The following is a 27931-nucleotide window of genomic DNA, read 5'->3' as shown; positions in this document are numbered from 1 at the left end:
TTTTTCGAGCCTCAGTACTGAAACCAGCCTCTGGAAGGGCAGGAAGTGAGGGAGGTGCCCGAGACTCTCCTGTCCTTTGTCTCTAGGGAAACCCGACTGCACCCAGTACTGATTGGCTGGCTGTCCTTGTAGGAAAGCCACCTTGCTGTTTGAGCAACAGCTAGGCTGTGTATGAATGGTAGAAACCTGCTTAAAAAGCAAGGGTTTTGGGACTAGAGGCAGAGTCAACCACTGGGAAGAACACCCGACGAAGGAACCGTGAATGAAACTTGCGGCATCCTCCTGGACCGTTGAACTGCCCATTGAAGCCCTGCTGCTGTGCTGAAACTCCTTTTTCTGATCGACAAGAGAAGCTCCGGAAGGGACGACTTCTTCCCTTAGGTTAGTGGGACCAACTAACCCCGAGACAAACTCCACTGGAAGTCCTTCCCCAACTGGCTGTACTTCTTTGCTGCTGCATGAACCGAGTGCTAGGGGTCGAGAAATACGTAGTAGAGTCCAGCGTCTCTAAGCCGGCCAAAAGCTCTGGGAGTCTCCCCAGGACCCTCCAGAAGCAGGATGACCAGAGCTCGAGTTACCTCACCAGATTGCAGGACTCGAGGAGTGAAGGAAGCCCAACCGGTGTCCAAGATCTGCGGTGGTGCTATTTACAGAGCGCTGAACCGGCGAAGTGCTGCTGTGCCGAAAAGAGCCTGTAGCTGCCGCAGGAGTACCCAGACGTCCTTCTTGTCGCCACGGCTGAGGCCCAGGAACACAGGATCTGCATCGCTGCAGCCAGACAGAAGCCAGCTGGACCCTCTTCTAACCAAAGGCTGACTTGGGGTACTTACCTCAATGCCTGTAGCTTGCTCTTCTCAGTTGAGACTTGCAGTAGCTGCTTTTCTAGAATTGATTTCAGCTCTAACCTTCACAGGTGTAACAGCTTGTACAGGTGTACAGTGATTTTTCTTCAACAAACTCTCTAACTTTGTGCAAGACTTTTCCTATCTAAGAAGTGCCCCAGCTCCATAGACTTTGCTCCAATTGACTTTGACTTTGGCTGTCCTGGCTCCCTGCAGACTCTTCTATTCCATTTGACTTTGATTCTTACTGTCCCTCATAGGTGATACATTGGTTTTCAACTAATACTGCTGGGAAAGGTTTTTATCTAGACTTCATTGGAAGATTTAAAGTGTTCACATGCTTTGAGAACCTGTTTAACCTGTTTCCTTCCTTTAATCTTTCCTTTCTACCAACCTCAGAATTTACAAAGTGTACTAGTGATATATAAATGTCATTACTGCCCTAGTTAGTGAAGTCACCTCAAGGTGTGTAGGAAGTGTGTAAGAAGCATCTCTAAAGAGTATGTACTAGCTTTGTATTGATTCTTTTTTTTTCTTTTTTTTTTATTTATTGTGTTTATCCATCTTTCTGGATTTTAACAAATGCTTGATTTTGCTTTGATTAGACAGTGACTTTGGCAGACGCCCCTTGTGAGCACTGCGCTAAGGCGTCCTGTAAGATTTTTGCCGCTGCAATAGACCAGTTTGTCTTCTGACCGCTGATTAGACAAGCCCACCATGTTTCCTCTTCACTCACGACGTGGGTTTCCAGGAGGGGGAGTAGATAGAATTGTCGAGCGTGTTCAGTCCCAGGACATTGGAGTAGCAGATGTCTAATTGTTTCTGTGTCGGCTTTGCATAAGCGGCAGGTTTTGGCGGTTAACTGGCCTCTCAAGAATTGATTCTGTGAAAGTACTTGAAGTGTATTTGATTGTTGCATACATTGCCATTTTGAAAGAATGCTTATTTAAAACTGACTGTTAAATAAATAATTATTTTAGCTAGAAACCTTGAGTGTAAGTGTTGTTTGGATACTTGGATTGGTGGATGTTATTGCTGCAGCTCTGCAGCTCACATTTACCCCTCTTGAGATAGGTCTGGCAGCTCAGTCACACTACCAACCTGTGTAGTACAGACCTATACCAATAGGTGGGTTACCTAATACCAAGAGGACAAGTGTTGTGTAGTCTCCCACAGGGTTACTACATCAATTCTTGCCCAACATCGAGCACAAGACGAACATCAACACCAAGAATGCAAACTCGTCCATAGCCCAATATTTCCATGAGAAAGGTCACACCATAGTGCAAATGAAATCCCAAGTGCTAGAAGTGATTAGCACGAAAGGATATCGAGGCAACATCACCAAGATAAGAGGGCAGAGCAAAGCTTTCTGGGTGGAGAGACTTGCGTCCCTAGCACCTGGTGGTATGAACAAAGAATTTAACCTATACAGTTTTCTGAAATATGTACCTTTTATTCTGTCATGCAGCTGCTGACTGTCACTACTTACGCAGCACTGCGCATATTTTTGGTGATGTAATGCTTAGTCCCTGGCACCCTGAATTTATTTGTTACCCACCTGGTGGCAAGCGGACCTTGGGCCAAACAGACATCACTTGCCTCACCATATTGTCTATTGGATCCAGTTATTCCATAGTTTCATCGCATGCCCTAACCACGATTATCACCACTCTTGGTGAGTTAGGTCACCCACCTTAGTACCTTCCAGAAACACTTGAGACCAGGTATGGGGCACCATCAGACCATTCTATTTCTAAGACTAGGCACCTCTGTCATGCTCAGATACCGCAGTAGTTGATTGGGCATCCCCTTGTACACAAGTAATTTTCCCTAGTATTCTGTCAAGTTCACACATGCCTGAAGTTCTTATCATTGCAGTATCCATACGTTCTGCATACACAGTGTATTATCCATTCACTTTGTCCATGGGCACATACAGACCCTGCTGAAGACACCCTCTTGAGGACCTCGCAGACACTTCCGAGTCATCCTCTTGATCACGTGCACGCTCGCGTGATTAGGCAAACGCATGCAGGCCACTGGTGAGGCACTTCTGTCCAGGCGAGGAACACACCCCCACTGCTACCACAGGTGAGAGAATGTCAGACCTGGCCTGGGTCACCAGTTTTGAGTGCTGGTTGCACTGTAGTGATAACATCTTGGTCACCTTATTTGAAGCATCAGAAGCAGTTGGTCGTGACACACGCTTTGTTTTACTTTTTGCCCTCATTGGCAAGCACACGACACTGGGTGCGCTGCCAGATGGCCAACTGGTAATTGTGACCCGTTGAGACACCCTGACCACCATGCGCATTCTATGTGACAGGTAGATGGAATTTTACAATAATGTACTTGTTTCATGTATTGGACATTTGTATGGCACCTATACACAAGTGTTTACAGCCGCCACAAGACAAAGGGGGGGGGGGGGGCCGTGGACATGGGAAATCAAAGGAAAACAACAAGAGCGAAGAAACAGTTATGTTGGCCTTGTGACAATCCTACCTTGCAAATGCATGACAAAGGTGATTAAGTGCGAGGGGATGGGCTGGGGGTTCCTTTTGCCTTCTTAATAATGTGCACAGCTATATACCCTGACGATGGACCACTGTCCAGAAATGCACAGACTTTGTAGCATTTTGGCACTGGCCACAGTATATTGGTCAACACATTGAATACAACATTGTTTTGTGTCAAAAATATGTGTAGTCATTGGGGCTCATTACAGGGTTGCCAGTAAAACCCACCCGAAGGACTTCCATCGGACTCCATGGAAATGGGGTCACTGAAGCACCGGCACTGTTGCTAACAGTGCCGGTGCTTCACTGACAACTATACCGTTAGGGGCCTGAAAACCTGGCAGGACAGTGCTGCCAGGGGATCTGTGGCACCTACCAGCATTTTTGTAGTATGGCAGTCCGGAAAGGGCACCAGTATGTTGCTACCGGCACCTTTATTTCCAGACCGCCATAGTTGGAAAAAGGTCAGTGGCCCTCATATCTATGAACGCAACTAAATCACCAACACTATTAACGCTTGTTGCTCTGGCTATTTAGAGAGACCAATGGTGTGCAACCCACACCGCTGGCTTTCACTAGGCAAGCTCCACTATTTTGCCATTATCTTGAATGCCCCTTGCGGAGGCATTTTCCAATGGGTATACACCCCTCACTTTGACAATCAGAAAAACCTGGTATCTTGAGTACTGAACCTAGAATTTGTACTTCTGACCTCCACCCATCAACACCACAGATTTCGCATTAGCCTTTCCCACTGTCCCACTAATACACCCTACCACCCTTTCCTAGAGTCAAGCGCAGCAAGGCCACCAATAGTGGCAAGGCAGGTGCTATAAAAGACCTAAAACATAAGCTGAACCAGACAGCTGAAATCATGTTTAAGTCCTGGCATCGATAACGCATGTCATTTTACAATCCTGTCTAGTTTTATAAATTTAAGTGGACAAGAGCCAAAATGCAGTTCAGCTAGTAGTTTGACCTTACTTAAATGCAAAATTAACGTTCGTGCTTGAATTCCTGTATTGGTGCACACATAGAGGTGAGCTCCTCCATAGCAATGCAAATTCCATGTTAACCTTGCCTTAAAGTAGAGAACAATAAAAAAATCAATAACTCTGTTTTACTATAAACTGCCACACGTACCGCTAGATGCATCTTTTTTCTTGCAAGCCAGGACTCACGGATTGCTTTTTTACACACACACAACACACACACACAGCAAAAAACTATTACAAATGTGGCTTTATTTTCCCCATTCTAATTAAAAGCCTAAAATTACCAGCATGGATAGTAAGGCTAACTGACATAAATCTTTAAAAAACACAGTAACACTGAAATTATCACAGCCTCAGGTTTGTTTCACATGGCGTGTAGATATATGCACCCATTCCCTTTCTAATCAACCATCATTTGCACCTCTTGGTGACAATGGTCACAACACACATTTCCCATTTACTTTTGTTAGGGATAGTCACACAGTGCTCATTTAGGTGTCTGATGCGAGGAGGTACTCGGAAGCTATGGCGAGCTACCATTGGCTCACTATCCACTGGTTGGAGACCCAGGCACTAGTGTCTATTAAAGTATGAGAATTTCCAAATACCTGCTGTCTTTGTCTGTTCGGTCCCCGATTAGCGGAATCCAATGACTTGTTACCTGAAATTACAAAACACTTAATGAACACAGCTTCATACAGTCATGCAGTACTCTTCATGTTTTCAGTCTACTGAAAAGTGGTGTAATTTGCAGGAATTTGCATAAACATCAAGATGCAATTAATAAATAGTACGTTTCTAATGGCAAAGCTGCTGGAAATAACCAAATATGGGATACATTAATCACTGTAATTGTATTTCTGCTTAGATTCACATGCTTTGCATAGGCTGACATCTAGTGAAAGTTGCAGAGTATTGCACATGAAGTTTTCGAAGTTCAAAAAGGGACGTCGATCGGGCGCAACTGTAAGACTATCCCTAGTGTGACGTACCCTGTACCCATGAGCCCTCACGCGTCGAGGACCCTCAGATTTGTTTCTGACAAGAGGGCATGTAAGTTGTAAGAGGGAAGTGTAGGTACAGGCCATGGGGTGTGAAAGATCTATGCTTCTTTCCCAGGTGCCTTCTACTCCAAGATGCGAGGCAGGGTAGGCAGCATGTGAATCTAAGCAGATACAAGTATCAGAAATACGATTGCAGTGAGTAATGTATCCCTTGTGAGGCTTATGGATCTGCTTAGAATCACATGCTTTGCATAGATTAGCGAGCAGTACTAGTAGAAGGAGGTGGGTTGTTGGAAGGTAGCGCTGCAAAGAGATGTTTTAGCACCGCTTGTCCCACCGGTCCATCACCCCTAGAATGTGTGTCCAGACAGTAATGTTGGAGCTCAGTACACACCTTGTCCCATGTAGCAGCCTTGCAAATGGCATTTAGAGGCACATTTGCTAGAAAGGCTAAAGTTGCCCCAGTGCCTTGAGTAGTGTGTGCTCTGGGCTTAAAAGGCAATGTTCTCTTGGCAAGAGAGTAACAGAGTTGGATGCAGTTGACAATCAATTTAGAAATCACTGCCTTGGAGATAGGATCCCTTTCTATTCCAGCGGCTACAGACACAAAGAAACGATCTGTCTTCCTGATCTACTTTGTCTTTTGTAGGTAAATCATGACAGCTATGGGTACATCTAGTGTATGCAGACTTCTTTCTGCTGAGTTTGTTGGATTTTGGAAAAACGCAGGAAGTCTGTAGTTTGATTTATGGCATGGAATGTTTATTTGTGAAGCACCTATGCACAAGGCAAGTGTTTCAAAGCGCTCAAGGAGGGAGGGAACAGGGGAAAGAAACAACCGTCATTCAGAGCCCTTGAGTTTCTGAATGATAACCAGTTTGCCCAGGCAGAGTAAGTGCATATTCTATTCTATAGTATTTTTGTAATGCGCTAACTCGCCCGCAGGCCTCATATAATATAATTAACAGTGTAGATAACAACAAATCGGTCTGACGACGATTCTGAAGTTTTTCCAAGATGATAGAGGCGACACCATGCAAAATGGGAGATAGGGAAGAAGAGATAGACAATCTTCAGGCATGGTACGTTCAGATTGTGCAAGTGCACAGACGGTACAGGAGAGGGGGCAAATGCAGGGAGGGTGGGGAGAGAATCAGAATGCGCCCAGGCGGTCAGAAACTGGATAATTGCTGAGAGATGCTGTTCTCAATGGGTGGTTGACCAAGTGCAGTAGCAATGAGGCAAACGCAGGCCCCGAGGAAAATGCTGGAGGACTGGTGAGGGTGCCAGGGATCTGTCCGACTCTGAGCCAGTCGGCTTTCTGTGTGGAAAAGGAAGGAGGAAGAGAGGGATAGAGCAGATAGAGAGATTAGCGGGGTAGATGGAGAGAGAAGGAAGAGGAGAAGAGGAATGTCTTAAGGAGTTTCCGGAGCTTAAGGAGATCAGGCTCAAGACGGAAGGCAGCAGGGAGGCTATTCCAGAGGGAGGCCCCTGCTGGGGATAAAGATCTCCTTCCAAAGCTCTGCTTAGATAATCGGCTCACTCGCAGAAGGTTGGAGGTAGATGAGCGTAGGGCTTGGTGTGACAGTATTAAGGTAGGCAGCGGTGAAGATTGGTGAGTCCCAGGCCCCAGAAAGCCTTGTGGACAATGCAGAGGGTCTTGAACTTGTTCCTTTCAGCCATGGGGAGCCAGTGGAGGGAAATCAGTGCCGGAGAGATGCAGTCCCTGGGCTTGTGACCAAGGGCAAGTCTTGCGTTCTGTTCTGGATGAGTTTCAGAGGGCGCAGAGCAGAGGCAGGGAGGTTGAGAAAGAGGCTGTTGCAGTAGTCAAGCCTAGAGAGAACCAGGGCTCTGGAGACAGTGAGCCTCTGGGGGAAGGTGAAAAAAGGAAGAGTACCTCTGAGGAGGTGCAGCTGGTAGTTGGACTTTTTAGAGATGTCCGAAATGTGAGTGGAGAAGGAGAGAGTGGAGTGGACCCCAGAGTTTTTTGCCTCGCATGTGGGTGCGGGTGCAGGGCCAAGGGAAGGGGGCCAGAGCGAGAACGGGAAAGCAGGACTGAATTGCGGACAGTCAGATAGATATGAGCGAGGTCGAGGAGGTAGCTGAGGGTAGCCTGAAGGAGAATTTCGTGTCATCAGCATAACTCTGGGAATAGAGGTGAAACTGGCTATCTCACATGCCAGGGCAGCGATTAGATGGGAAGTGAGAGGAAAGGATGTCATGTGTTTTGGCGGTGAAGTGAGAAGCCAGGGGCGAGCAAAGGTCCTAGGTGGGTGTGACAGAAGAGGAGGCTCCTGCACGACTGGCCAGTTCCTTACAGACTTTGAAATGTTCGGCAGTGTTTGATGCCGCGGAGATGCAGGCTTGAATAAAGACTCTTTTCTTGGTGCAGATGCAGAGTCAATATTGCCTTTGAAGGAGGCAGCAGGCCAGTTTGTCAGAGGGTCCGCCTGACGCATTCCATTTCCGTTCAGCTGTCCTACACTTAGGTTTAAGGGCAGCCAGATCAGAGTCGTACAAAGAGTTGCACTTTTTGCAAGGCTTCAGTCGGACCCTCATGACAGGGGCAAGAATGTCAAGGGTGTTGGAGATAGAGCGATTGAAGTTAGCGAGGGCTGTGTCACGATGGGAGTCTGCTGCAGGAGTGGGAGGCGGAGAGTAGGTGGAGGCAAAGACAGCCACTGTCACTGTTATCATGGGTCTGGGGACTTTGAATCCGAGTGGCCGTGCAACATGTGCCGATGCGAGAGGAGAGGAGAGCTTTAAGTGTGAAGAGAGAAGAGAGTGTTCAGTCCAAGAGAGAGGTAGTGAGAGGGGTAGAGAGAGGGATGACGGTAGAGATGAGAGCATCCAAAGTGTGGGCCACTATGTGCATGGAGCCAGAAGGCAAGATAGAAAGGGAGAGGGAATTGCATAGGTTGCGGAAAGGACCCGAAGAGTCGGGGAAAGTCCACATGGATGTTGAGGTCACCCAACAGGAGGAGTTGAGAGGAGGAGAGTAGAGAGGAGGCCAGGTCAGCCCATTCTGATAGGAAGAGAGTGGATCGCCCTGGTGGCTGATAGAAGGTGGCCATAAGGAGGGAAGCTTTACGAGAGGGTGAGAGCCTGCAGACTAGGCATTCGAAAGAGGAATAGGCCTGAGTGGGATGATGGGCACAGGTATCCATTCTGAGAGGATCAATGCAACTCCCCCTCCTGACCCCTTGGGCCTGGGTACAGAGAGCAAGGAGTGTGTCAAAACTTGTGACAAGAGCTGTCCTTGAACCATGTCTCTGTGATGGCGAGCACATCAAGATCCATGCGTTCAAGGAGGTTGCAGATGTCGGACGGGTGTTTGACAGCGGAACAAGAGTTTAGCGTGGCAATATTTAGCAGCTTGGCATCTTTAAAGATCTTCCGTGGGGGAGCACAGGGGACGGTGGTCCCCCTCTTCCCCCCCCTGCCCCCTTCCCGAGGGTGGCAAGAGAGCCAGAGGAGTAGCGGAGGATGGTGGAGGAGCCAAGGCAGACAGTGGAGCTGGGACAGTACGGTAAGGTTAAGGTGCCTGTGCAGTGGCGGAGGAAGACACAGCAGGGAAGGGAGCCTGTGCAGAGGAGGGGGAAAGCACAGTAGGCAAGGGCGCCTGTGCAGAGGAGGAGGAAGACACAGTGGGCAAGGGATCTTGTTCAGGGTGAGATGTAAGGTTTGAGAGGTGAGATAGGAACCTGTCAGAGGAGAAGTATGGTTTGAGAACCCTACATACATGGAACTTTGGTGAGAATCGAGGATGTGGCATAGCACCACCTTGTCTTTATGTATAACTACAAAGGGGTCTTGTACAAACAGAGCTTGTAGTTCACGGACCCTTCTGATCGAGGTAACGGCTATAAGGAAGGCTGTTTTGTATGCAAGATGTTTAAGACTAAGATGTTTAAGGCTGGCTTTAGGATTAGAGATTGGAGGGAAATTTTTTTGACGCCATCCAAGAAAGCTTTAACTACAGGCCCCTACCACCATGAAATTCTACTCTGACACATGGTGTAAGGGCAGAGAGCAGCTAGGTGTACATACTTTAAGTGAATTAAAGACTAACTCCGTAGTCAAGTAGGTAGAGGAAGTAATTGACTATATTTGTTGGTGAACAGTCGGTTGGATTGAGGGACCGTGTTCTGCACCATAATACAAAGTGTTTCTATTTGTTCAAATAGCAGTACCTTGTGTTAGGCTTGCATGCCTCCTTGAATATTTCCATGCAACCTTGGTCTAGGTTAGGGTGACCAAATTCTATGACCCCAGCAGCCAAGCTGTTAAGTTGAGCTTCTGAGGGCATGGGTGCAGCGTTGTTCCCCGTTGTTGGGTCAAAAGGTTGTCCATGCAGGGTAGTTTCATGGGAGGACACAGGGACATCATTGGTAGGTGTGAGAACCAGATCTGGCAGGCACACATTGGAGCCATTAGGATCAGCGTTACTTGCTCCCGGTGTAGCTTGAGGACTATTTTATTGAGAAGGGGTGTTGTGGGGGGACGGGGACGTTTGCAAATTTCCCTGACCAGTGCATCAGAAGTGCATTCCCCTTGGATCCTTTCTGGGGAAACCTGGATGTGAAATCTTGGCATTGCGCGTTCCCTTGGGTCGCAAAAAGGTCAATTTCTGGGAAACCCCAATTTGAGAAGACGTTGCCTAGCACGTCTGTGTTTAGTTGCCATTCGTGCTCTGATGGTAGCATTATACTCCTGCTTAGCACGTCTGCCAGTTAGTTTTGACATCCCTGGAGAACGTGTTCCTCCTTGTTTGTCCGTGAGGACTACGACTGTTTTGTGAGCTAGCTGCGGCTTGACAGCTTGAAGTGCCTTGGAGAACCGCTAGTAGTTCCAGAAGGTTGATGTGTTTCCTGGTCAGTGCCAGAGTCCAGGAAGTGAGCGTCCCACCCAGTCATAGACGCGTCTGTTGTGAGTGGCCTCGATCACTGGTATGTGGAAAGGTTGTCAGTTTGTGAAAAGCGATTTGTTGATGCACTCCACGGGTTATTCAACAGAAAAGGATTTAAAGTAAACCTTGGGAAATTTTCTAAGTGTTGAAGGTGCGGGGGAGGAAAAGTGAGTGAGGAAAGGTTGTCCGTTTAGCAGACTGGTTCAGTTGCTACAGTGGTGGAACAGAAACAGAGGTTGCAAAACCACCACTAGATCATCCCACAACCCGGTCACTTGAGACTATTGTTTTGCTAGCCACTCTTGCATTGGATGCATGCACAGCCTGGCATGAGGCACTAGGTATATGCAGGAAGCCATCATTCACAGCAGGCGCATTGCCTTTCGTACCGACACCTGACGACCAGCTATGTACTGAGGTGTTTGAAACCGCATGTTTTGAACCCCCTCTTCAGAAGGGTAGACTAGCCCGACATCTGTTTTGATTAGTGCCCCCCAGAAATTGCTTTACCTGGCTGGGCACTAGACTGGATTTCTTCTCGTTTATGGAGAAGCCCAATTGGAACAGATCGTTTGCTTTGTTTTTTGAAGGCACCTCTGGGGAGAGTCCCGGTAATTAGCCTGTCTATGTAAGGGTAACAATTAAATAAACTGCCTTTGCAAGTGTACCGCTGCTAGGACCTTTGGGAATGCCCTGGGGGATGATGCAATGTCGAATGGTAGAACTTTGAATTGGTAGTGCTTGTTTCCCAATTTAAATCTGAGGTATTTTTTGTGCGCTGGCAACATTGAAATATGAAAGTATGCATCTTTCATGCCCAATGTCGCCCCATCTTTAATAGTGGGATGACTTCCTCTAACGTTGTCAACCTGAATTTTTGTGGTTTGAAATACATGTTTGCAGGGCACAGGTCCAGCACTGGGCGCATTGCAAGATCTTTCTTTGGAACACGGAAGTATATTGAATAAATACCTTGATTTTGTTCCATGAAGGGAAACAGCTCGATGGCTCCTTTGGTTACATGCTATTTTACAAAATAACAAAAGCTTATTTAACTAAACATTTTATTCTATTTTTATTTGGGGGGGAGCCCCTCTCGCTACCCCCCTTTTCCCTTTGTTTATAATTTCACCCCAACCCCCTCCCCACCCGTTTTAACCCCATACCCCACCGCCCATATACATATATTTTTTTTAATTGGTATTTATTTCAGCAAAAATGTTTAGATAAAAATGTTATTTGTTATTTATCGGTAAAATCACTGCATATTGGCTCCTTTCTGTAACAGAATTTTGATCTCCTCAAAGATGTTGGGGTTGCGGAGGACATGCGTCCTACACAAGGTGGATGGTGGTGAGGTGTTTAGAGGATTCCACTGAGTATCCTTTGGCCACTGCATCGAAGATGACAATAATTGGGTGTCATCTATATGTTGCATAGTAAAGGCACTTAAAGGATTAAGAGATGGTTTGGGTGAATATATCTTGACCCGACTAGCGATGTACTTTAACGAAAGATACTGTCACTGATCATTCATCTATATATGAAGATTTAGGGATTCAAGAGAGAATGCTAAAACTTCAGGAGCTCAAACAAAAGTCTAGATTCACTCCAAATTTGGGCACAGAATGTCATAGAGACCTCATATGGAGCTGTTACACAAGATGTGCATAAACATATTGATCAGAACAAGACTAAGAGCACAAACAAATACTTTAATCTTAGCCAGGAGGAAAAAGCGTTGCTCAATAGATAATGGCTAATGACAACACTATAACCATTAAGGAGGCTTACAAAGGGGGCAATGTGGTGATACTTAATACCTCTGACTACAATGAGATGGCAAATAAACACTTAGCCACACCAACATTTACGAGTAGATCCAACCAAAGAAGTAGTTAAAACATGTTGGTAATGATACATGAATGGTACACCATGGGTTTTCTTGCTGATGATGAGAAAAAGTACTTGAGTATCACAGAGCCAACCATGCCCAAGTTATATTTTTTGCCCAAGATCCACAAAATGTATGACAAACTTCCTGATGTCAGGCCCATCATGAGTGGGATAGGCTGGGCCACCAAAGGGATCTCCCAGTACCTAGACAATGCGTTGAAACAATTTATCAAGATACCATCATACATTAGACACACTACACATGTGCTTCAAATGTTATCACAAATCAAATGGTAACATTACTTATTGGTAACACTGGATGTTTCTTCTTTGTACACAGGTATTGACAACACTTTGGCAGTTGCCATACTAGATTACACCTATCGTAATGAATCAGCGTCCCATCGCACACATATCATGATGCTCAAAATGTTCTTGAAATTCACCCTTAACAATAATGTTTTTCTGTTTAATTATCATTATTATGCTCAGGTTAGAGGAGTGGCCATGGGAGCTAAATATGCTCCTTCTCTTGCAAACGTATTCATGGCTCAAATGGAAGAGACTCACATTTTGAATAACACACAGTACAACCACAATATTGTCCTCTAGAAGAGATTCATCGATGATGTGTTTATGATATGGTCTGGTACAGAAGAAGACTTTGTACGATTTTCGGAGTATATTAATACCAACTCATTTGGCATTAAGTTCACAGGACAATCTAGTAGAGAGTATATTGACTTTCTTGATCTCAGAATCTTCATAGTGGATGGTATGATCAGCACGGAGACATTTCGCAAAGCAACCAAGGTCAACTCGACTCTGCATTCAATGAGTTGCCATCGCGGATCTACTATACAGAATATTCCCACATGAGAATTCTACAGAGCTCGTAGAAATTGTAGCAGAGATGAAGACTTCGAAAGGGAATGTGAGCTTGTATCAGAGAGGTTTAAGAAAAGAGGTTATTCTGAAGTAAATATTAGAGACAGCCTTAGTAAATATTCCAGAATGGACAGGTCCACTACGCTTGAACCAATGAAACAATCTGATCCACATAATACTGTTGACTTCATCACTAAATATTGACTCCAATTGCCTATATCGACTACTGCTCAGACACTGGAATATTCTTTTATTAGATAAAGATACTAAGCCCTTCCTGGCAGAGAAACCCAAATTTGTCTACACCAGAGCAGCAGCTATTCGAGACAAGATTAGTCCTTCATTCTTTAAAACTACGCGGGACACAATTGAGAGAAACACCACATGGCTGACTCCAGTCACAGGATTCCATAAATGTGGAATGTGTAAATTTGCACACAACCACAAAACTGAATTTAAACACCAAAATGGCCCTGTTATTCAGATATGTGATTTTATTAATTTCAGAAGTACATATGTGGTCTATGCCTTAAAATGCGTATGTAACAAGTCCTATGTAGGATCCACTATCAGACAATTGCGTTTCAGGATTCGGGAACATATGGCTAGCTTGAGTATTCAGGACCCAAAACTCCCCCTTGCCATCCACTGGCAAACAATGCATCAGACAAGCAATAAGGAAGACATATGCTTTATTGGCTTAATGAAAGTTAAGAAAGTAGAAAGAGGTGGTGACACTGTATTGAAATTGAGACAATTGAAGCAAAATGCATTTGTTTATTACGCTGCACACAGGACGGCCTTAACACTGATAATGAAATGTATGTCTTTTTGTGATGCTTTTGCTATGTATGCGGCAGATTCCCAACACCGTAAGACACATGTATGTACATTACCAATTTATGTGATATCTCACTAGTTGGCAACTGAACTACTAACTTTTATTGAAAGTGTAGAAATTATGGCTTGAATCGTTCCACTCAGAATAACCACGAGCATTGATGTGCTCGAGCCACCGCCCTTGTGACATATCAGTAATATAACATTAAAATCCTATTGTGCACAATTGATATTGCGCGTGCTAATTTATATCTCACATAATCTTGTCTTGTAACTGAGCCAAGAATTCCCATCCAGGGTTTAATAAGTATGGCTTGGACAGCTGCATTTAGATTAATAACGAGCCCTGATGTGCTCGAGCCACTGGCCTTGTGAGACCTTTCAATATTTAGAATGTATCTCACTTTTCCACATGTATTTGATAAGTACATTAAGACAATTTCTCAACACATAACACGTAACACTATACATATTGTTTTACAAATTCTCGCATTGCGCATGCGTCGAAAATTAGTGGTTTCTAACCAAGTCTAGCGCACGTAATCAGTGGCATCTTCCCAAGCATGTGCATTTTGTTGCCTTATAAGGACCAATTACAATGCTATACACTCCTGTAACTACAGATAAAAATCGGACGCAATGAACGCTCGAGAGTTCTAAAAAGCTGCGACAGGGGAATCGAACCGTAATTTATGGTAAGCACACTTCCTCACGTTAGAATTATATTTCTGTCATCCATGACTCGTGTCATTAATCCCTTTCATATAAATTTACAACTCAGGCTTCCTTTTCTAATACCTTCGACAGATCAACCAGACTTAGTATGCCTGACGGCATCACAGCAACAATTGAAGTCGCCGCGTCGTATTAATTGGCTCAGATCTCGTGGAACTTAAGTTCTGGCCACATTACATTTGAACTGGTGAGTCCATGATGTTAAACTTTCTGAATGTCAAATCACCCGTATACCAATTTTCCTAACTTATTTATTAAATATGCCAAAAGTTTGATTGTGCATTGACTCTTTATACAGGCATTGCTATCCAATACTTGTGCATTAGGAAAAATCCTTACCGCTATCTCTAAAGCAGAGATCCCAATTGATCAATCAACCCAAAGAAGATCGGTGAGATGAGCTCCATTATCATGTGAAAATTGTTAACGCTTCCACACAAAGATTCATTAGAGTGCTCACTCTGTCTTCACCGGCGTGTTGATTCTCTGGCCACCTAGAAACCAATACTTCGGTTTTTCACCATAGGTAGTCTGGTGTTCAGGAGTGATGGGCATGTTTAAAAATTTAAAAGGAGTTATCCCTTTGTTTCACATTGCTTAGGCTACCAATTTTTGGTCTCACTATGGTATGTGGTTCGACTACCCCAATGCTGACAGCCCTTGCTAAACATCAGTTCAAACATATGCAGAACATGGTTTCTAAAAATGTATTTATTCTGTCCTTTGCTGTTCTGTTTTCCCTACCTGTATCCTCTGAATATGACTGCTATTGGGGTATGTGAACCTTGTTAAATTTTCAATGTTATGTTTGTGATTTAGAATATGATTTTGTACCCACATATTCCATTACATGTCGAACATTTCGTAATATATAATTATTTTGAATGATGGTGTCAGTCTTGAAGACGACGCTTAAGTCGAAACACATGTCAGCTGGCGCTATAACAAAACAATAAAAAACCAGAGTTGATAGGAACAAGAATCTTATTATATTTATATATGCCAATAGATATAAAAAAAAAAGGGAAGAGCGTGATGCATGTCACAACCCAAAACAGTTGACCCCTAATGTAGAGGGGATCTGAAGGAGAGGGCCTGAAAGACTTTTCCACCCATGTGTCGACCGCCCTAGTAAGGGGGGGTGGGGTAGACAGGAATGGAGAGACTTTTTTTGTAAAGACTTCAGAAGGGGTATAGCTTGGCTAACAGGTTTCTTCTCGTTGAGAATATCCTCAACCAAGTCATTTCCTGCGGGGCTTGATTCGTCAGTGTTTATGCCATAGTGGTGAGCAGCTCATTGTATAGATGCAGGTCCACAATGGGACAAGAGTGACCGCCCTCAACTAGGGAGGGTCAACATGGTCAAAAAAGAGGAGGTCTGGGGCGTCCTGGGCCTGCAGGTAGGTATCCTCATTATCCTGAACGGGGTCACCTTGATCATCTGCCCACATGTCCTGGTTAGATAAAGAGAACCTTGTGAGGGCTCCCCCAGGAGGTGGGGCTGGGGCAGGAAGCGAGGGTGCCACTGGCACTGGAGGAGGTACAGGAGGCTGCTCAGCAGACTTTGAAAGAGTGGGCAGCTTGCTCATAAAGTCCACAAAGAATAACATTTTCCCCATGGGTTCTCAAACTGTGACTGGGTCCAGGGGGTAGCAGACCGGATGGAGCTTGATGCCGCAGGGGTGATCTTTGGCACAGGAGGTGCTTCTGCCGGACAAGGGGATCTGGCTGTGTCCTTGGGGCCCTCTCTAGGTTGCTTGTTAAGGGCGGAATTCAGAAGGGAGGATTCTTCTTCATAGTCTCCAGAGGTCTGAGAAGCCTGTTCACCGTGATCAGAGGGCTCTTTGTGGTGTTTTTCTGAGTGTAAGTGTGACTTGTGCTTTTTCTACGGCTGTTTCGGCATCTTCCCCTCAGCCGTCGAGCAGTGTTTGTGCGCACCCTTCGCATGACCGCCATGTGGTAAACACGCAGGCAGAACCACAGTAGGCGCGTCAGGTTCGTGGGCCATGAGGCGCCAACCGGCAGTAGGCGGCCCTCCGTCAAGGGACGGTTTGGGGGTGAGGGGTGCTCATGGGAAGAGGTGTGCGCAGGTACGCCAGCATCACCAGAGGCCTCCCTCATAGCAGCGCGCTGTGACTGCCTTTCTAGGAAGGGGACAGGCGTGTGGGAACTGGACCATTCCACGGTAGTGTCTTCGAGACCCAAATCAGAGTCTCGGCTGCCTGGGCCTTCATGGCCTGACTCGAAGATCCCGGCAGCTGTCTCTGACTCCGCAGGCATGGCGTATGCCGCTCCCACCTTTTGGTTCTGTGCTCCTTTAGGATCTTGGGCCTAAAGGGCTTGAACACAGCACAACGGGATTCGAGACGGTCACGTGGCAGGCAGTGGTTGCAAACTCAGTGTTTGTCTACCCACAGGACTTTCCGGTTGCATTTGGGGCAGAAATTAAAGGGAGCGTGGTAGGCAGACAGAGAGGCAGCAAGACTAAGGTAGTAGGGAAAGGAGATGGGGGGGTATGCATTCTCTGAATAAGAAAGCATCAGTCCCCCTCGGTCTCCCTACTAGTTAGGCCAAATCTGTTGTCGGAGCCAACGTCTGGTTCGGAAGCCGGAATCAGCCGTTGAGAAGCTCTGGTTATCAGCCATCAAATTATTGCATCGAACGCAAGTGACAAGAGACATTTTGAAGAATTTGAACTCTTAAGTAGCGCACAACTACGGACTCTGCTAAATAACAAATTGCCAAGATGGTGGAAAAATATAATCTGAGGGACAGCGACGCGTGAGGGATCATGGGTACAGGGTTTGTCACACTAGTGATCGTGTCACGCCCTGTTGATGTCCCTTTTCGAACTGTGTAATACTCTGCAACTTCCACTAGATGTCAGCCTATGCAAAGCAAAGCATGCGATTCTAAGCAGATCCACAGGTCTCCGAAATATAAGTTTCTCCAAATAGCTTTGCTAGCGAGACACCTACCTGTAGTGTTTCGTCAGGCCGTTCACAGAGGGTGATTCCTTTCCAAGAAGTACAGACATGAAAATCGGCATTGGAAAGGTCTGCATGGAGGGCGAATGTGGATGAGCAAAGGTCTCTAGGTGGGGCACCCATATTCACCCGTTTGGCCAGATATGTTGGCCCATTATTCAAAGATGGTCTTCACACATCGCAAATGTCTAACTATCCATTTGTTGTTGACCGGTAAGCAGTCTAAGGCTTTTAAGGATCAATGACATATTTTGAACGTGTAGGATATTTTACCACACTTTCCTACCCCCGGACCTTTTACCACCCATAACAATGCAGCAGAAAAAAGTGGTACAATGTCCTCTCCCTGTTGACATTTGTTAGCAGGAGATACAGCTTTGTAAGGCCTTGGAGGCATAATTATGTTTAAGGCAGGTTTAGGACTAGATAATCTACTCTGGTCTGGGTTTCTTATAGTTCCGAATATTTTAGTTCTGGAGGCCCACGAATTTACAATTAGTCTATTTTGGAAAGGATTAAAGCAGCATTCTACCCTCCACCACACCCTCCCACCCACTGGATTTATTATTTTGACCTCGTTCATGACGGTAGCAATTCAGAATGACTACATTTACATTGAGTGTCAGCCCAAATAATGGCACACAAAAAGACATGTGTAACACAGTTTAGCCTTCAAACATATTACATGACAGAACTATTAACATACCTTCTCAATTGAATTCTTGTTGTTCACAGCATACACTATGCATATAACATTGGCCTATCAAAAGAAAAATAAATCCTCTTCAGTAAATAAGCATTTTTTAGCAGATGACATATCCTTATACAAGAGAACATTCACATATGAATGTATTAGGACCTGAAATAGTAATGTCAGACAAATGCACTTCAAATAAAATCGTTAGCTAGAAAGATTTGCCAACAAATCAAAAACATTAGAAATGTTTTCGATTGTCTAAATAAAATTAACAGAGATTAAAACAGAAAACACTCCTTGGATAAAACTAGCGAAAGCTCTGCATTTTATCTTCCACTCCTATTCTTTAATGGATTTTGTTCCTAGAATTGCGTATGCCAAAAAACATGAATTTCAGATGGAAGAGATTTTCTTAGCATGAATTCTTGAAACTTTGTTAGCAGGTAAACAGAGAACGGGTATCGTGCTTAAAATGACACTTTTTTAAAACACTTTAAACTTATTTTAAATTCTGTTTTACAACTGTATAACGTTTGAAAAAAGTGACTTCACGTGTAAATAAATATTAATAAAATAAACCGTAAACGGAATAGAGTTAAATGCAGGCAGACCGATATTTTATAAATCCCAGTATTTCCATTTCTATTTCTGTGACGCTTAATCCTGCTGAGATTAGAAACGAGTCAATTCTTCAGAATGACAGAATGAGCATACAGCGCAATGTCACTTGAAATTTGTAGGTACCAGTGGCGTTGCTGGGGGGGGGGGGGATTAGGAGGGCTATAGCCCTGTGTCTTTTGGTTGTAGCCCCAGATCCCGACAGTGCCAACATTAATGTAGCCCCGGATCTTTTTCAGACGTAGCAACACCCCTGGTAGGTCCTGTGGGGCCCCCAAAATAACTTCAAACCGGCATAGTAAGGTATAAGAGGACTCAGACTGCTCACACAAAAGTCAATGGAGAAAAAAACTCAAATCCGCACTATGCCATGCTTCCACTTTGGTGTCATAAATGGTGCATTTCCTTTTTAAACTGGATTAAAAGTAACACTTTCAATTTACCCAAAAAGCACAAATTTAACTCACCCGACCAATCTCATGATAAAGTTGTTCATCAGTCTGTTCTGCCTCTACAAGAGAAAAGATTACTACAGTTTGTAGTTGACATATTGCACATTGCTTCGCATTTTATTTTTCTTGCTAGATCACAATGAGGTGTAAAGAACAGTAAAAGCATGCATCATGGATGGTTTGCATCATGGAAGGTTTTGCTTGAAAGACAAGACTGCTCCAAAAAATGATATGCTGTGCAAAACCGTTAAATCTGTTAAGAAAAGTGCATATTAAATGTTTCCAAGAGGGAGCTGAGAGCTTAGCTTGTGGAAAGGCACTCCAATTGATGGACTGTGAAAGGTAACTTCAAAGGTTTCAGCAGCGTAATAGGGAGGAGGATGCAAATGGACAACATACAAGCAGGAACGACAGGACTGCCACAAGGATAGAAAGGAAATCCTACATTAAATCAGGGCAGTGAGGCCTAAGGTGGTCAAACAGTAAGCTTTCTATTACTCAACTTTTTAATAGGGGAAAGAAAAAACACTTGAACACCCTGGATGACATTGACAAATTAACCACAGAAGTCACACATAATAAGGAAGCAAACCTTCAGTGGGAAGGAGGACACCAAGATGCGAAACAAGCATTTTGTGGCTAGTGTTGTGGAAAAATTACCACTGACTATTCCACTAGATTGGAGAACAATTTATTAGTAGGATGCAAGCAACAACAAAAAAACAACAATACAAGACTTTGACACAAATGAGAACCCCACCTCCCTCTGTGCACCGTTCTCACATACCTACAGGAGCACATGCATTTTCATGGAAGGGGAACTCCAGACAAGGCAAGGAATCATTTGAAACAATGCTACAAGCAGGGAACAAAGCCCCACTTTACAAGTTTTTGATACCAGCTGCGTTCTCACATGTTGAGACAGTGTTTTCAGCAAGGACAGCATGAAGTGTTACATTTTGTGGAGCAAAATATACTCCTCGGAGGTTCACACACAGTCTGAGGCAGGCGAGCAGGCTTACAGTACAAGGACTTCCGTCCGCTAAAGCCACCTTTCCTAAGAAAGTGGGAGCATAAAACACACTTACATATGCTAAAGGTTAAACATGTCAGAAGAGAGGGATCTGAAAGCTAGCATAGTGTGGTGAATCGAGGTTTTTCCTCGGCTCACACAAACATATCACCGAATCCCAGTGGCGGCAACGGGCGAGAAGTGGCCGGCAACAAGCAGCGAGATATGCTGCCAGCATGGAGAGAAGAAAATCACTCATCACCTGCAAGGAAAAGGCTTCAGCTTCCCTCACAGCTGGAAAGCAGCTCAGCTGAAAAAGCACAGTGGTAGAACTGGTACCTCCCATGTAGAAGACCAGGGTTCAATTCCCCATTAAGGACTGTGGGTAAACTGAATCTAAATTAATGAAATATACTCAACACCACAAAGGCATGGGCAAATAAAAAAAAAACTTCTAAAAGCAAGAGAAACAGAGAGCCACACCTACCATCTACCCAGGAAGAGGAAACTAGATAAACTGGAGCAGAGCTCATATGGGAGAGTTCATTGGAACTCCTAATTGACTCAACCGTTAAATCGAATTGACCAAAAGGGAATGGCCTACCCTGGAAGAATATGATGTAAGCAATACTTCCACCAATGGTGAAGCCACCAGACAGTTTAGCCAATCAGTTGTTGGGAAGGAGAAGAAAGTACTGCATAAACGGAGAGCCAGTACACTTGCCAGTGGTCTCAGCTGGGGACTGGTTCCTTGTCTAGCTGGTTAAAGGAAAGAAGTGGAGAAGAAGCCTGAAGCAGGGAAAGCTATGCTTTAGGAGGGAAACCAGAGAGAATCCCAGCTGAACCCTGTGGGGGGAAAAGAGGCCCGCACCCCTCTGATCCAGAATCCCAGAGGAGCTGTAAAAAAGGCAGCCTGTGTTAACCTGTGGAAGGGGCTAGGCAACCTAATGTTCCCCAGTAAAGAAGTGACTGTGGCAGCCAGACTACTCCTGGAGGGCAAGAGGTGAGAAAGGGTGAGCTCGCAGTGAAGGTGTCACACAATAGATTCCTCCCCTTACTCTAAGGGAAGCTAACCTAAGAGAGTGAAGATGCACCGGGAGAGGGGAACAAGAGTCAAGAACCCCAGAAGGGGGTGGAGAGTGAAGAGTGAAGCGAGAGAAATAATCTTAGTGGAGTGAAAGCTTGTGTGAAGCCCTGGAGGGAAACAAAAGCACTCGGGAGTGGGGAAAACAAGTGAAAACGGCACCTCGAGTTGTCAGGAGAAAGAGGGACTAAAAAACCTTAATTAAGATTTTATTTCGAACTACATTTGGAACTATTAGCCATTACAATGGCACCTGAAGAACTTTATATCCAAAGGCAAAAACCTGGAACAGGAGCAGCAGTAAAGCATCTTTAGTTATTAAGGCCTTTAAATTTGTGTGCGTTCGTTTTTCTATATATATGGTAGGCTAGTATAGGATTTGGGCTAGGGACCTTTATGTTTTGGATTCAACCTGACAAGAAAAAAATCCTTTCCTTGAATCTTTACGTTTTAGAATAGGGAATATAGCTCTTAGAATTACTTTTGATTATTTTAGTTTGTTATTTTCTTTTAAGCTGGCCAAGAGGTCAGACTAATTGTAAATCAAGATAATAGAAATCCATGAATATGATGTCCTAGAGTCAGAGTCCTACTTCTTGTAGGCCACAATAGCTACATACTAAGCAAAGAGCCTTCAGCGCAAGCACATGCACGGTAAAGCCTAAAGCCTCACCTCGAACAGACAAGAGACAGTTGTTTAAGCATGGCAGTTTGCAGTACCTAGTCAATACTATGATTGCAGCAGTATACTACAATACAACATCACAATTCCAATTCCAGACTTTCCCCCACAATTCCATCCTATCAGACCTTCACTCTAGTCTCATTATACATCTTTAGGAGAACAAACATCACATCAGGCATATAATTTCTTCAGTAGCATGACAGTCAATAACTTGGCCAGTCCTAGAGACCTCAGAACAGGTGGTGCATGCTCTGTAATACACACACTTACAAGCCGTCATCAAACAGGACAGACTTGGAATTAAAACTAGTGCCATGAGTAACAAACCAATAGACGCACCCAGAGGTCCCAATAGACCCCCAATCCAAGACCCAAATGTCCAGGAAGCCTCCGGACTGGTGTGAAGGAGGCTTACAATAGGGCGAATGTGGGTATTGTCAGTAATATTACTTGCATAACTGGGTATGAAAGTGCAGTACTCACTTTTTACGATTGCACAGACGGCTCCTTGTGAGGCAAAGACGATGTCTAAAGTGACGCGGTTCTGAAGAACCATGATTCGGATGGCTACTTGTTTTTAGGATAATGGGATGAAGGAGGACGCTGTGGCAAACAATCCTTCACTAAACCCACGCCTCAAAACACCCCTATCAATCAATCAATTGCAGTACTTCTGACACACCCCAGTTTAAATTTAACAATAAAACCACCTCGGACACACTACATATCTTGAAAAGCCTTAAGCACTCAGGATGCAAAGGAGACGTATGTCCAGCCCCACTCATCAAAGACTGCTCCGATGCACTGGCCCCTTTCATCACAGCATTCATCAATGCATCAATCACGACAGGCATAGTCCCATCCCTGCTTAAAGAAGCCTGTGTCCTACCGTTACTAAAAAAAAAATCCCTAGAGCCGGCCATTCCAAACAACTATAGACCAATCACCATAATCCCGTTCGTCAATAAAATCCTGGATAGAGCTGCCTACATCCAGATTCAATGCCATGAAAAATCAAATCAAATCCTAGGTGTCCCAACAATCAGGGTTCCCCATGGCCACAGCACTGAGTCGCAACTACTTGATCTGAAAAATCAAATGGACAATATTAGAGACATGGGCAAGCCGGCCTTGAGGTTCCTCCTAGACCTACCCGCAGCCTTCAACCCAGTAGATCAGAGTAACCTATGTCACCATCTCACCTCTGCAGCTGCCTTCTCTCACGAAACAGCAGCCTGGTAAGAGTAACCTATGTCACCATCTCACATCTGCAGCTGCCTTCTCTCACGAAACAGCAGCCTGGATCACATCCTTCCTAGAAGGTCGAGTTATGAAGGTATTCTTTAATCAAGCATGTGCAGAACTCGCTCCCATCAACTGCGCAGTACCCCAAGGGTCCTGTGTCTCTCCCACGTTATATATTATTTTTACTAAGCCTCTCTTTGACCTCCTAGACACTCATGGCATTTACAGAAATTACGCGGATGACACACAAATCATACTCCCACTATCAGGCAACTACACTCAAGACTCTGCCCAGCTAAACTCCACATATACCATCATCCAAGCACGGATGGCGACCCACAGCCTTTGCCTCAATGATGAAAAGACGTAACTACTTCTAGTTGGACCGCATTCAATACTAAATGAAAATTGGACGCATATTACACTGCCTTCACAACATAGACGGCACGATGATCACATTATCTCGGTCTGTAAAAAACCCTTGGGGTTCACTTAGATGAACAAGCTACTTTCTTACCTGGTAACGTTCTTTCGATGGGATGTTCCTCCGACGTATTCTAGATCTATGACAGTAATCACCACAGCTGAGCCGCCTCTGAAATGTTTTCGGCGTAGGCGAAAAGTGTCGATGACATTGATACGCTGTCCTCGAGGGCCTCCGTCGAGGGTCGACGTCACCGGATGTTACAACTAGGCGCACGGCGCCTGTAGCCTCAGTTGTAGTTTTTTCCCCCAGAACGTTTGGCACCAATCTCCTGCCAGTATGCTTTGCGGAAATGTAAGCTGCAATCGCATAAGAAATTCTGTAGAGGGGCAGGCTGGGAGAGTGCGATGTGGAATACGTCGGAGGAACATCCCATTGAAAGAACGTTACCAGGTAAGAAAGTAACTTAATCTTCGAGGGATTGTGTCCTCTGACGTATTCCACATCTATGGCAGTACCAACATCTGGAGGTGGGAAAAAGAATTTAGAATTTTAGAATGCCCAATCAAATTGCAGAATAGAGGACCGCCTTAACAAAGGCCAAATCTTGCCCATGGATAGAGTCCAGGGCATAGTGTTTTACAAAAGTACGGAGAGAGACCCATGTGGCTGCTTCACAAATATTACAAATGGGAACACCCCTCTGCAGAGAAGTAGAGGCAGCCACACCCCTAGTAGAATGAGCCCGTAAGCCTACTGGAGGGTCCTTAAGCGCCAAATGGTAACATTCAGAGATCATCAAAATGATCCATCTGGACAAGGTCTGCTTGGAAACAGCTTGACCTAAACGCCTTCCAACATATCCTACAAAGAGCTGATCGTCCACTCTGACCCGGGACACCCGTGAGAGATAGAAGCTCAAAGCTCTCCTAGGATCCAACCTATGGAGCCTCATCTTCCTTACCAGGATGCGGAGGAGGATAGAAAGCCGGAAGAATTACCTTCTGGCTCAAATGAAATTCTGACACAACCTTCGGAAGAAAAGAAGGGCAAACCCCAAGGACAAACCTGTCCTTATGGAACACTGTGAAAAGTGTCTTGGCGGAAAGTGCCTGCAACTCACTCACTCTGCGAGCGGAAATAACCACAATTATAAATACAGTATTAAAGGCCAACAGTCTCAATGGACAAGAATGTAAGTGCTCAAACGAAGCTCCCATTAGGAACTTTAGAACTAAGTTCAAATCCCATCCCTGCACCTGGAAAGGTGACGGTGGAAACACATTAGTCAGCCCTTTTAGAAACTGAGAAATCAAAGGAATCTTCAAATAAGAACACTCCTCCGACGAGCACTTAAATATTGACAGCGCCGCCAGGTAACCCTTAATGGTACCCACTTGCAGGCCCTTGTGGGCTAATGAAAGCAAAAAAGACAGTACCACAGGAATCGAACATTGAAAACGATCCACATTATGTACCCTGCACCAGTCGCAGAACTTTCTCCAACGGCAATGGTACAGGGATTTTGTTGCTGGCCTTCTGTCCGAAAGCAACACCTCCATCACGTCTTCAGGGCGGTCCCAATCCTTATACCTTAACCTTTCAGATACCAAGCATGAAGGCTGAGAGACTTGACCTCTGGATGGAGAACCCAAACCCCCTCCCGTGAGAGCAGATCGTCTCGATAGGGAAGACAGCGTGGAGGGCAGATGGACATGTCGAGAAGGTCCGGGTACCAGGCTCTCCTGACCCATGCCGGAGCAAGGAGGATCATTCGGGAACCGAACCTCCGTAACCTCTGCAACACTTGCGGAATGACAGGGACTGGAGGAAACGCGTACAGCAGTGAGAAAGACCACTCCACTACGAATGCGTCCCCTAAGGCTCCTCTCAGAGGAAATTCCCGCGGGCAGAATCTTTCGCACTTCCGGTTGACACTTGTGGGGTCACACAAAGAGCAAAGATCTCCAAAAGAACGTCCTGAGCCAGCTCCCACTCGTTTTCATCGCTAGCCAGATGAACTGCCGCGATCGAAATTTCCTGCTGGATGGCCCAGAACCAAAGCTGCATTGCCTCTCTGCACAGTGGGAGTGACCCTGCCCACCCTTTTTTGTTTAGGTAGTGCATGGCCACTGTATTGTCCGTCATAATCCGAACATTCTTTCCTCGCACAGACGGCAGAAAAGTCTTCAGGGCTAGCCTGATGGCCCTCAGCTCTAACACACTGATGTGGAGTCTGGACTCCAACAGAGACCAACGGCCGCTGACTGTCAACTCGTTGGCATGAGCTCCCCATCCCATGCCAAAACAGAGCCCCCCTTCATCAGATTGCCTTTGACGGCCCACCACAGAAAATCCTGGGCGACCGAGGGCAGCACCTGAACGGGATCCGACAGCCTGCCGGAGGACTGCGACCACTGCATCTTGAGAGCCCACTGCACCAATAGAATGCAGGATGCCATGAGGCCGAGCAACCTCAAGAACTCGAACGCTGGGAGACTCTGGGCATGTTGAAACTTGTCCACCATCTGCACAATGTGATGTGCCCTCACCTGGGGAGGCGAACACTGCCCCAGGGATGTGTCGAGCACCGCTCCGATGTACTGGAGCCGCTGGGTAGGTGTCAAATGAGACTTCTTTAAGTTGAGGGAGAAGCCCAGCTCATGAAGGGAGTGGCAGATGACAGACAGAGGATCCAGGACCTACTCAGGAGAACGTGCCCTGATCAACCAATCGTCCAGGTAGGGGTAGACGTGAATCCACCTTTCCCGAGATATGCTGCCGCCACCACCACCATTAGCTTGGTGAAGACCCTCGGGGCGGAGGTCAAGCCGAACACCAGGACCTGAAACTGAAAATGCGAGTCGCCAACCGCAAACCTCAGGTACTTCCAGTGCTTGGGATGAATCGGCACCTGAAAGTAAGCATCCTTGAGATCGAGAGACACCAACCAATCCTGAAGTTGAAGGGCCTGGAGGACTTGACAGAGTAACCATCTTGAACTTGTCCTTCCTGAGGAGCTTGTTCAAACCACGCAAGTCCATGATGGGTCTCAATCCCCCGTCGTTTTTCCATCCCTTGTTCCTCTCCGCTACAGGTAATAGTTCTATGGCGCCTTTCTCCAGCAGGAATAGGATTTCCTGCGCAAGGAGCGGATCCGGACGCTTCAATGAGAGCTTCCCCGGTGGATTGTCGTGAGGCCTCTGCCAGAAAGGAAGACAGTAGCCGTGGGCTATGATCTCCACAACCCACACATCTGAAGTAATGGCACGCCATTCGACAAGATGCTGCGCCAGCCTCCCAACCGGCGAACCATGGGCCATGGCCTCATGCCTGAGCGGAAGTGGCTGCAGCAGTGCCTAAGGGCAAGGAGGAAACTGCCCGAGCGGCTTTGGCACCTCCAGTACCTCGTCTTCCACCTCTTGTACTCCTACGTTGGCCCCTTTGACTGCCAGCTCCCCTCGATCTACCAAAGGAAGATTAGTACCGAAAGGAACCTCCCCTCCATTGCTGTCCCGTAGGACGAAAAGGCAGAGGTTGACGTACTGCAGCGCTCAACGACTTCACTGCAGCTTTAGAGGTCTGAAACCTCAAGGCTCTAGTCAGCCTTGCTGCCAAAAAGATGGACACCATCAAAGGGTATGTTGAGAAGCCGGGACTGCACATCAGGAGCAAACCCCGACTTCCGCAACCACACAAACCTGCGCATCACGGTGCTCGCCGCCATGGACCGGCTGACACAGTCTGCCACGTCCAGACCCGATTGAACAGATTCACACATGGCATCCTTGCCATCTTGCACAAGGGCTAGAAAGCCAGCCCGTTCCTCCCCTTCGGGAATATGTTCAGCCACCAAAGATACACAGTTCCACAGAGTGTGAGTGAATCTTGCTAAGGCACAAACGGAGTTGGCTGCGTTTAAAGCCATACCCCCAGATGAAAATACTTTCTTCACCCAACCATCAAAGCGCTTGTCGTCCCTATCAGGAGGGATGGTAGGGTACGCAGCCTGCTTCGCTGGGGCGGTAGCTGCCTGCACCACCAAACTGGGGTCGCCACTGGCTGGATGGTATTTTTTCAGAAGCGACTTACCCAC

At 45.8% G+C, this 27931-nt stretch overlaps 1 protein-coding gene across 3 annotated transcripts in view; it reads right to left on the bottom strand.

Moving 5' to 3' along the window:
• Positions 1-27931, bottom strand: part of RHOT1 (ras homolog family member T1) — a 1148557-nt gene that overhangs the window by 911975 nt on the left and 208651 nt on the right. For all 3 annotated transcript variants that reach the window (XM_069654964.1, XM_069654963.1, XM_069654965.1), the window contains exons 4-6: positions 19401-19444; positions 18325-18378; positions 4968-5020 (exon numbers count right to left, since the gene is read on the bottom strand). In XM_069654964.1, coding sequence (XP_069511065.1) covers positions 4968-5020; positions 18325-18378; positions 19401-19444 — 151 coding nt within the window. The remainder of the gene's footprint in view (positions 1-4967; positions 5021-18324; positions 18379-19400; positions 19445-27931) is intronic.

This window comes from Ambystoma mexicanum, chromosome 3q (assembly GCF_040938575.1).
Source record: "Ambystoma mexicanum isolate Mex_15411 chromosome 3q, UKY_AmexF1_1, whole genome shotgun sequence".
Taxonomy (NCBI): Eukaryota; Metazoa; Chordata; class Amphibia; order Caudata; family Ambystomatidae; genus Ambystoma; species Ambystoma mexicanum.
The sequence above is the reverse complement of the archived record's forward strand: the minus strand, read 5'-3'. Positions and strand labels throughout refer to the sequence as shown.